The following is a 10,931-nucleotide window of genomic DNA, read 5'->3' as shown; positions in this document are numbered from 1 at the left end:
TTTAACGGTCTTTCTATTCTCGAAGTAACATAGAAATAAGGTGAACACATTAATGGAATCCTGCACTTGTTCTTTAAGCTTTCATGTCTCATTATGGCCAAATACCGCTTGCACCTGAATGCTCGAATATCATTTTATCGTAAGGTTCAGCAACGCTTGGTGTAACCTAGTGCCCCAACTTTTATTAAAGCTTCGAGCCTGCATGAAATGTGCACTAGCTTTCTTTGCAGATTTTAATTTACGAGAGCACATCCAGCAAACTACAAGCGATAAAGAACAGCATATGAAAGTTACCGATATTAATTCTTAATCTTTGTCATTGTCAGTTTCGGTTTAAAAGGTGTTACGTTCTTGGTTAATCTAAGAATGCAGTCAAACCACTATGTCTTGTTTTTAAAGTTTTGCTTTTCAGTGAAAACTATTCATTTTTCGTTTAATTGATTCTATTAAGGGCAATCAAGAATTTATGTGAAATACGACATCACGCCTCTCTGATACTCTCCAGGAAATAACATAAAAACCCAACCGTTTTCGAAATTAGTTTGAATAGCTAGACGAGATGAACTACCGTCTGGAGAGTGTAAGTAAAATAGTGACTAAACCCTTAATGTATGTTCTTTGGCTCACCTGCCTGCATAGGATACTGAACAGAGCTAGCATTTGAATGTATGTCACGGTGGTCGGCCAAGATTGGAAGATTTGTATGTTGCGTTTTGGTAACTAACTTTTTTCTGCCGACTTCACTGGAATTATTGAGCATTGTTATTGTCCTGCCTTTTTTTTCTTTAATCTGAATTCGAGGTATGAGTCTAGGATAGTATTCCAGTTTAGATTCTAGCTGCGTGAAAACGATAAAAACGACGATAATAATATTAGAAATGAAAAACTCTTATTACTCTATCCTAAAAAAGTCAAGCGTTTATTGAACTGTTGGCAACTGAGCCGAGACCGGTCGAGTTGCCAGTTAGTCTGGTATATAAGCCACTTGCGTAAACTTAGAAAGCAGTTTCACGTGTACCATGATCATAGAAGGTATTGTTGCAAACATCCTCTCCTTGGAAACATCGACTCTGTCATGAAATGATCGCTAACTAACCACAAGATTTGGAGGCGTAAAATGATCTTAATGAGGGTCGATTAACCGTGGAAAAATATTTTACGATGCGTCTCCTCGTCAAATGTGCCATTGTAATTGCATTGTCTGCAACAGGGATAAAGGTAGGCCAAAGTCAGAAAGCTAATATTAATTTTTTAAAGGATATGATTTTTTAATGAAGATTTTACATTAATCAGATTTTCTGGAAAAGAATACGTTTTGTAAATGTAGAAAAGATCGTAGTTTAACTAATAGAAAAGACTAAGCTTTTTACAATTTCAGAAGATGGGCTTACAATGTGTATTTTTTCAAAATAGCATATTTCCCATTCTGAGTAAAGTTAGATTTTGCATTCCTGAGCTAGATACGATTTGTATTTTTAAAGAACAATAATTAATATTTAAAAAAAATAATGAACACTGCTTGAAAGTGCTGGCACAAAAGTTTGCCAAAGAATTCACTTTGTAATCAAGGGAGGTAAAACTATAGGCCTAGCAATAAGAGCTATGTAAAATACACAAAGAATTTAATTGATTAAGGGTCGGAGTGTAAGGATTAGTTGTTAGGAGCTATGGAATCTCTCTCTCTCTCTCTCTCTCTCTCTCTCTCTCTCTCTCTCTCTCTCTCTCTCTCTCTCTCTGTCCTAAACAAGGAAACTCGAAAAATAGAACTTGCTTAAGTCCCTCTCGGTCGTCTAGATTGATTAAAAAAAAGTCCACCAAAACAAACTTGATTTGTTAGACTTCTCATTTCAAGTGCAGAGTCCTAGAAAGTCCTTTTTTCAGACGATTTTTTTTTCTTTCTTTCTTTATTTATTTATTTATTTATTTATTTATTTATTTATTTATTTATTTATTTTTTACTCCTGGACGTCCCACATTCTTAAGATTTCTGCGTAAAATGGGTAAGGCTAGATGTGGATTTGTCACTGACAAAGAGAACAGCAAATGACATAGTAGCAGTTGGTTACCAGCTAATTAGCTGACCATTTTCCGTTTGGTCAGGACAAAACCTCAAGTCATTATATCCAATACGCTTCTCCATTTAACGATAGCTCTTAGTTCTAAGAAATGTATGTGGAGTATATTCTAACCCCATTAAGCCTAAATATAGTAGGCTGCAGCCTGGATGAGGTATGTGTGGGGAGGTGAACTAAATTGATTAACGACATCTGATATGGGGTGATTTCAACACGACTTTTAACGTATCAGATAACCCTAGAGGCCTAGACCGAGCATCAAATTGAAAGTGGAATAAAGGATAACGAAATTCCTTTCATTGACCTACATTAAATCATGAATATCTCGGACGAGAACTTTAGTTTACACAGCGCATACAAAACCACTTTCTCGATATCTTCATACAGTTCTAAGGATATCCTGATATCACAGTAAAGATCGGCCTAGCAGGTAACCTATCATTACAAACCGAATTAAGGATACTGAAATCAAAATAATTCGTAAGCTACTGTCTTTCCTTATCCTTATATATGTATATATATATATATATATATATATATATATATATATATATATATATATATATATATAATCTAGACAGCGCCATTGGAAAGGCGTTTTATACGGTGAATCAACAACGTAATGAAAACTCTATACCTGGATAGCCTAGAGAGACATGCTAATCCTTTCGCTTTCATCTACCCTAATACGGTAAGATCTACACTAACGTTTACAGCAAGATTACATAAACAGGGCAAAGAAAACGATCAGAGATACTGTTCTATCCCTGATACCTAGAAAAGAAGCTTTTCCCAGAGAATAACCGAGCACCGAGGTACATGATTCTACTATCGTTTATCTTCTAAGCAACACCAACCAGAACATGAACTGTGGTTCTTCTTAGATTGTATATTGGCGTGCTTGTTTCAACGATCAGATACTCGAAGACAAGCTAATGAATATAAACAACCTAAATCAGTGACAATGATTTGGAAACCAGCTAAGATCAACTGCTTCTTCTTGGAAACTGTTTTTAAAGAAGATGAACACTCCTTGTCCTAGGCTGTCTTCCCTTACAATTTTATATCTTATTAATGAGAAACATGATAAGTGAGTTATTTTATAATTTTCCACCTTTCAGGGAGTTCGTATAAGGTCGTTAGCCTACTGACGACAAAGAGCTTAGTATTTCGTTATATTGGGGGCAAATAATAAATATTCTGTAGCTTGTCATAACAGGTGTGATGAAGGACGGTGCAATGTCATTGGATAATTTACTGAAAATTTGTTGTTGTTGTAGTAACAAGATTAGCAATTGTCATAGCAGCAGCTGAAGTAGATTAGTTGGAGCACTATCAATTGTGGTAGTAGTGCTATAGTAGCACCATTAGTAATAGGTAATAGTAGTATAGTTATTGCTGTCCATTTGTGTTGCATAGCTAAACAAAGAGAAATTCTAGCAGAATGCAGTTAGCTAGAGTGGCCCCTTTGGCCGATTGATGAAGTAAATGGCTTAAGTTTGCTGGATCCGTGGACTGTACTTGGCTTACCGCCCACCCGTTCACTCAGCTGTAAATGAGAATTAGCGTGCGTTGGAGTCAAGAAAAGGGCGTTGGGCTAGCAACCTCACCCCTTAAAACTTACTGCGAGCCAAGATTTTATTGCGCCGGTAAACTATATATATATATATATAGTATATATATATATATATATATATATATATATATAAGATACAGGTGTGTTGGTGACAACACACCTGTATCTTCCTCACATATACTACTTCCTGAAAATGGATGAACAGATGAGCGCCCGCCCAGTGAAGTGTTGTGAACAGGGAAACATTCCCCATAACTTGAGTGGTAAATGAGCGGCTTCTCCTTCAGGCGAGTTGCAAACCACGCTTTCATGCCTGGGGGATATCGACAATGAAAATGATCACAGTCTTGCTACTACTCTGGCTCCTTGGCTTTTTATATTTTCAGTTACGAATTTCAGAGAACAGATTTACAATATCCACTTCACAGTTTCTTGGTCTTATTATAAACTTTGATGTCTACACAAAGAAAATTCTGTAGGATAAAAGTAGTTCATCTTCCTAGGAATGTAAACTAGTGTTGTGAAACGAGACATGGTTCTTAAAATCTACGTTAAAAGGGAGATTTACCTGTCGGAGGACTAATGACTGATGAATAACGATATAGTATTTATTTAGGTACATAGATAATGAGTCTGTGTTTGTACATATAGATACAATGCATAGATAGCTATGTATAGCAAATTAATGCAGATATTCCACTGCTGACATAAATTCAGGGTTTAAAATGCTTAAAACTGAAATTTCATGGAAATGCATTCTGTTTACGCACATTATGTATGAATTCCATGTAACCTACAGACCAAATATTTTACAAGAACGCCGGCGTAGCGTTTGATATGAACTCCCCCGTCATTATTATACGTATGAGTTGCACCCCCCTAATCATTATTATACGTAAAATATAGACTCCCTTTGAATTATTTGCACTCCCCAGTCATTACTATACATGTAATTCCCACTTCCCTCCCACCCGTAAATGCTATACATTATTATGTACTCTGCATTCTATAGTTGCTTTCATACATTGGGTTTAGACATAATTGTATACTTGTTTATATATTCTCCTTTATCATCATGCTTATATGTATTGTTTTTTTTTATATGCTGCTTAAATGCATGTAGTTACTTATGGTTATAGATGAAAAATACCGTCGAAGATATACTAAGTGTATATGTCAGTTTTTTTGTGCCACGCAAGAAAATGCTTATGCTTGCAACTTAAAGTTACGTAAACATTTTTTTTATTTATATTGTAATTACATGATGTTGACAGGGTACATTGTATTTCTGAATTAGATGTGTATTTCTGAAAGAGGAAATGTGTCAACAGTGTCTTCTTTTAATCATTATTTTCTTTTGAAGATTGTAGGATTATAATAGCAAATAATATATTGTAGGCGTCGATGGCCGTTTTGTGACTTCAGTTGTTATTCTCAACTTGTGTTTTACCTATATACTTGGCTTTTAGAGTTCTTGGCATGGCATGGCATGAATTGGCTTGGCTTGACTTTTAGAGTGCTTGGCATTTCATGAATTGGCTTGGCTTTGCCTGGGTTTTAGAATACTTGGTATGGTATGGTTTAGCTTTGCTTTTGCTTGGCTTGGCTTTCGGAGTGCTTGGTATGGTATGGTTTGGCTTGGCTTGGCTTGGCTTGACTTGGCTTGGCTTTGTGAGTTCTTGGCATGGCATGGTTTGGTTGGGCTTGGCTTGGCCTTTAGAGCTCTTGGCATGGCTTGGCTTGGCTTGGCTTGGCTTTTGGCTTTTAGAGTGCTTGGCATCGCATGGTTTGGCTTCGCTTGGATTTTAGAGTTCTTGGAATATCATGGCTTGGCTTGGCCTTTAGAGTGCTTGGCATATCATGGCTTGGCTTGGCTTGGCTTGGCTTTTAGTGCTTGTCATGGCATAGTTTGGCTTTGCTTTGCTTTTAAAGTGTTTTGCATGGCATGACTTGGTTTGGCTTTGCTTTGCTTTTAGAGTGCTTGGCTGGTTTGGCTTGGCTTTGCTTTGCTTTTAGTGTTCTTGGCTAGGCTTGGCTTGGCTTTTTAGAGTGCTTGGCATGGCTTGGCTTGGCTTGGCTTTTAGAGTGCTTGGTATGGCATGGTTTGGCTTGGCTAGGCTTGGCTTTTAGAGTGCTTCGCATGGTTTGGCTTGGCTTGGCTTGGCTTTTAGAGTGCTTGATATGATATGGTTTTGCTTGGCTTGGCTTGGCTTAGCTTTTAGAGTGCTTGGCATGGTTTGGATTGGCTTGGCATGGCTTTTAGAGTGCTTGGTATGGCATGGTTTGGCTTGGCTATTAGAGTGTTTGGCATGGTTTGGCTTGGCTTTTAGTGTTCTTGGCTTGGCTTGGCTTTTAAAGTGCTTGGCATGGCATGGTTTGGTTTGGCTTTAGCGTGCTTGGCATGGCATGGCTTTGCTTTCAGAGTTCTTGGCATATCATGACTTGGCTTTGCTTGGCTTTTAGAGTGCTTGGCTTGGCTTTTAGAGTGCTTGGCTTAGGCTTTGGCTTGGCTTTTTATTTAGAGTGGTTGGCTTGGCTTGGCTTGCTTGGGTTGCTTGGCTTATTTCGGAGTGCTTGGCATGACATGCTTGCTTGGCTTGGCTTTGGCTTTAGAGTGCTTGGTTTGGCATGGCTTGGCTTTTGGACGGTGGCTTTTATTTGACCTTTGGCTTGCCTTGGCTTGGCACTAGGCTGGCTTTTAGGGAGCTTGGCCTGGCTTTTGGTGGCTTGGCTTTAGAGTGCTGGCTGCTTGGCTTGGCTTTTAGAGTGCTTGGCATGACATGGCTTGGCTTGGCTTGGCTTGGCTTTTAGAGTGCTTGGTTTGGCATGGCTTGGCTTGGCTTTTAGAGTGCTTGGGTTGGCATGGCTTGGCTTGGCCTGGCTTTTAGAGTGCTTGGCTTGGCATGGCTTGGCTTGGCTTTTAGAGTGCTTGGTTTGGCATGGCTTGGCTTGGCTTTTAGAGTGTTTGGCATGGAATGATTTGGCTTTGCTTAGCTTTGCTTGGCTTGGCTTCTCTTGGCGTTTAGAGTTCATGGCATATCATGGCTTGGCTTGGCTTGGCTTTCCTTGGCTTGGCATGGCTTGGCTTTTAGAATTCTCGACATACTTACAATTCACATAGAAACTAGGGGAGTGCTTATTATACAGAGGGAGTATTTATTGCAAGTATAATATGGAGTGGGGGAGTGCAAATCATACGTTTAATAACGAATGTGGAGTTACTTTTATACCTACAATAATGACGGGGGAGTCCAAATTCAAGGGAGTGCAAATTATATGTGACACCGATTTTATACATCTTTAAAGAGAGAGGTTATCTGTAGTAGTAGTAGTAGTAGTAGTAGAAGGTATAAACCTCTATAATAGTCCTTCCATTGTCTAATCATACGTTTAAAAATTCATTTTAAAAAATCGGAGCATTTTTTACTCAATCTAAAGAAAGGGGAAACTGGAGTTTCCTGCTACGCAAGGGTCAATAGTACGCGAACCCCTAGAGACAAAAACTCATTGTAATTGAAATTTCTTTTGCAATTTAATGAGGCCAAAGTATTTAAGGCAAATCTGGGTAGCCATTTTCATAGCGACAGCGATTGCAAACTACTATGACCCTTGGCCTCGATTTTCGGCATAGACGCGGTCCCATCTCTCTCTCTCTCTCTCTCTCTCTCTCTCTCTCTCTCTCTCTCTCTCTCTCTCTCTCTCTCAATGAATGTTCCCGCTCGTGTTGATATTGATGATATAGATACAACTGAGTGATGATTGCAAGTAGAATTGTTTCTGCTAATGACTTAATAAATTAAGTATTTTCTGGAAATCTTAGCAAAGCAAACGGTTGCGTTATTTGTTAAAGAGATACAAAAAGAGAGAGGAGACAGTGATATCGGAATTTATTTTTATAATGAGAGGAAGACTATTATAGCACAGTTTTGTTATGTCTTCTGACAATGAAATAACCAGACACATTTGCCATACATTGCTAAAAAGTAATTGGATTTTAAAATGGACGTGAGTATTTTATATGAAAAAACGACAGAGTATAGAAAAATCCACAGAAATTAATCTTTCATCACCCGCAGTATTCGGAACTCTCTCGCTCAGCAATGAAGTCATTGCAAGAATAATAACACTTTAACCCTAAGGCAATGTGAAAACCAAATAGATATTCGAAACAGATATGATTACAAGAATAATGACGCTTAACCTGAAAGCAATGTAATTACTGATTCTAAAGACATGACCTGACTCGATTATGAAAGTCTGTCATCCAAAAGTAATATGCTATTCAAGACTTAACTTTTTGCTTACTTTTACGCAAATGAGATAAATAGGTCAATGGATTAACGACGCGCCTAGTAATGATCGTAATTTACCTCTCCCGTGAAAAAAACGACCAAAGGAAACGCCAAGATATTATCAGCGTAATTGCCTTCAGTTTCTTTTACCCGTCGTAGGTTTTCTTCCGTTGTCTTGCGTAGGTCATGTGTTTGAAGCCATAGGCAAAAGAAAAAGAGAGAGAGAGAGAGAGATAGAGAGAGATATTCCAGTTTAGTAGGCGTGTCCTGGATTTAAGAGTTCGTTCTGTTTCAAGACAATTGGGAGATGAAACTACGCACATCTTAGAATCCCATTACAGGAGTCCGATTATATGTCTTTTGTTTCATGTATACACACACACACACACACACACACACAGAATCAACACGAAGATTTTCTTTAGAAAGCCGTGTTCACTTAGGCACGTACACACCCACACACAAACACACAAGCGCGTTCATGCGCGCAGTCTGTGCCTAGATTGGTGGAAGCGTGATAGATAACTCTCAAGTCATCATTATGCCTTTTCAGTCATTAGTGGTCGCGCAGAACGTGTGCAACAAGGCATTCCCGAAAATAACCTTGCACGTACCATTCACCAAAAAAAACAGAGGGAGAAGAAACTAAGAAAGTATTTAGGTTACAGCTTGGCTTGACGAATTCGCTGTAAGCGTACGATGATTATGTTGAAATAGGAAGAAATGCACCACATAAGAGAGATATCAAATTGTAGAGCATCAATAATTCGTTTGATTAATTTTGCCGATTATTTGAGCGTCTTTCTGTAATCTGGTGCCAATCAAGGAAGTGAGTCGTACATGAATAATAAAAGCTGTGAATATAAAAGGAAATAGCCCGGTTGAACTTAGGTTACATATATAGCTGTGTGCGTGTATGTATGTATATGTATAAACGAACATTATACGTATATATTATATATTTATGTTATATTATATATATATATAAATAATAATATATATATACATATATATATCTATATATAATATATCTATATATAGTATTATAATATATATTATATATATAATATATATATTATGTTTACACACACAATAATAAAAGTGCAATACTGTATAGCAAACCTTTCCAAATACACAACGGTAATACAATACATAATAAAGCGGAGGGTATTATAGGTATAGGAGCTAATCAACGAAGCGTAAAGCAATGCAGAAACAGGCATGTGATGCATTTGATGGCTGTAAAACTAACAACAAGAATTTGGCAGAATTAATTTTTTCTGGTGACTGAAGGCTCTATAGAAATTGTCTTGTTTTCGAAATGGCACCAGAAGATATATAATGCAATGAGTGACGTATAAGTGATATTATGATACTGTATTAAGCTCTCTAAAACTGAGGATAGCTTTTTTGAATTTTTGTACGGGCCTATTTTGATTCTTCGTGGGCCTTTTTTTTGTAATATTGTCCATATTTCGTTCTACAAGTTTTATTTCGTGCACCTTTCTTGTATTTTTGTACTGGGCAAATGTAACTGTTCTTAATTTGACGTATCATTTTGTTATTTCTTGTACATGCCGTTGGTATTGCCAAGTCATGTCATGCATTTGCATACGCCATTGTTGATTATGTTGAGGCATTTTTATTACACAAATTGTTGACTCTGCAGCTAAGGCAAACAGTAAACAAAGAAAATGCCGTTTATTTATTTTCATGAAGAAAAGAGTATGCAGCCAAATCACATTCCCCTGACTTTCTTTACAACAATGCTTTGTGAGGGGTTTAAAAGTTGGAGACACAAAACAAACAAAATTTCTACCAAGGAAAAAATAGTTGTAAGAGGCAAAATCAATTTGGTTTGACAAGTATCTAAATTTTTTTTTATTGAAGATGCCAATTGTCTTCCAAATGAAGAGTCCCTTGTTCGTATGCATGTACGTATGTGTACATATGAATACATTTATTCATCGTAATTTGTGTGCGTGTGCACTCCACTTACGCTTACGCTGTTGTTTGTGTGTATTTTGCGCATATAAATGTCTGCTAGATTCAAAAGACTGCGGTTACATATCAGTATTCTGGTGCCGTTATAGAAAACAATTATCAAGGCAGGTGCAAGTTGGGGAAAAACAAAAAAAAGTAACTATGCCTTTGGCCTTAAAAAAGAATCTCTTCTCTCTCTCTCTCTCTCTCTCTCTCTCTCTCTCTCTCTCTCTTTTAGAATGAAAACTTCATCCTAAGGTGTTATAGAAAGCTAAAAATACTTTCTCTCTCTCTCTCTCTCTCTCTCTCTCTCTCTCTCTCTCTCTCTCTCTCTCTCTCAGAATGAAATCCTCATATTAAAGTACTACAAAGCTCAAAAGACTTCTTTACTGTGAGGAAAACTAGACGCACTGTACAACAGTAATATTGCCTTATCCGGGTCACAATAAGATACTGACCAATCCAGCTAATGGGAATATTATTACTTTCAAATTTCCCGAGACAAAACAAAAACTTCTCCTTTGACTGTTTAAACATTATCAGATATTTACGGTGCAGATGACGTTCAGTCAATCGGGAAAGAATATTTTCTTTTGGAATTGTACCCACAACGGGAATGCACTTGGAATTTACGGCAAGAAACGGCAACTCCGTCGGTATGAAGGGCACATAATCATGCACCATGACTCGTGGGGCTAACCTGTTATCTTTTCAATGCAAGTCACTCTCGCAAGACTAGTTTACAGGTATTTGACCCATGAAAATCTTTAGAGTACAAAGAAAAAAAGAAAAAGAAATCTGCAAAAAATATACATAACAAAAACCTTGCAATTAAATCTCCACGACAAAAGATGACTGTGAAAATCTACGTTCCATTTCTCTGGCACTGCAGTCTCATCATTGCCATTATCATTATCATTATCACCATTAACGCAGCGTGACGCAAGGGGCCCACTATAGAATTCCGCTAACATGTCTTTGCTGTGCTTTATCTTCCGCAAATCT

At 37.5% G+C, this 10,931-nt stretch overlaps 1 protein-coding gene across 1 annotated transcript in view; it reads left to right on the top strand.

Annotated features, from left to right (window-relative positions):
• The first annotated feature begins 1,023 nt into the window (after nucleotides 1-1,023).
• Nucleotides 1,024-10,931, top strand: part of LOC135208229 (uncharacterized) — a 24,980-nt gene continuing 15,072 nt past the window's right edge. The window contains exon 1 of the mRNA XM_064240351.1: nucleotides 1,024-1,218. Coding sequence (XP_064096421.1) covers nucleotides 1,162-1,218 — 57 coding nt within the window. The 5' untranslated portion in view covers nucleotides 1,024-1,161. The remainder of the gene's footprint in view (nucleotides 1,219-10,931) is intronic.

The sequence above is a fragment of the Macrobrachium nipponense genome, chromosome 35, assembly GCF_015104395.2.
Source record: "Macrobrachium nipponense isolate FS-2020 chromosome 35, ASM1510439v2, whole genome shotgun sequence".
Lineage (NCBI taxonomy): Eukaryota > Metazoa > Arthropoda > Malacostraca > Decapoda > Palaemonidae > Macrobrachium > Macrobrachium nipponense.
This window is presented reverse-complemented; position numbering and strand designations above follow the sequence as displayed.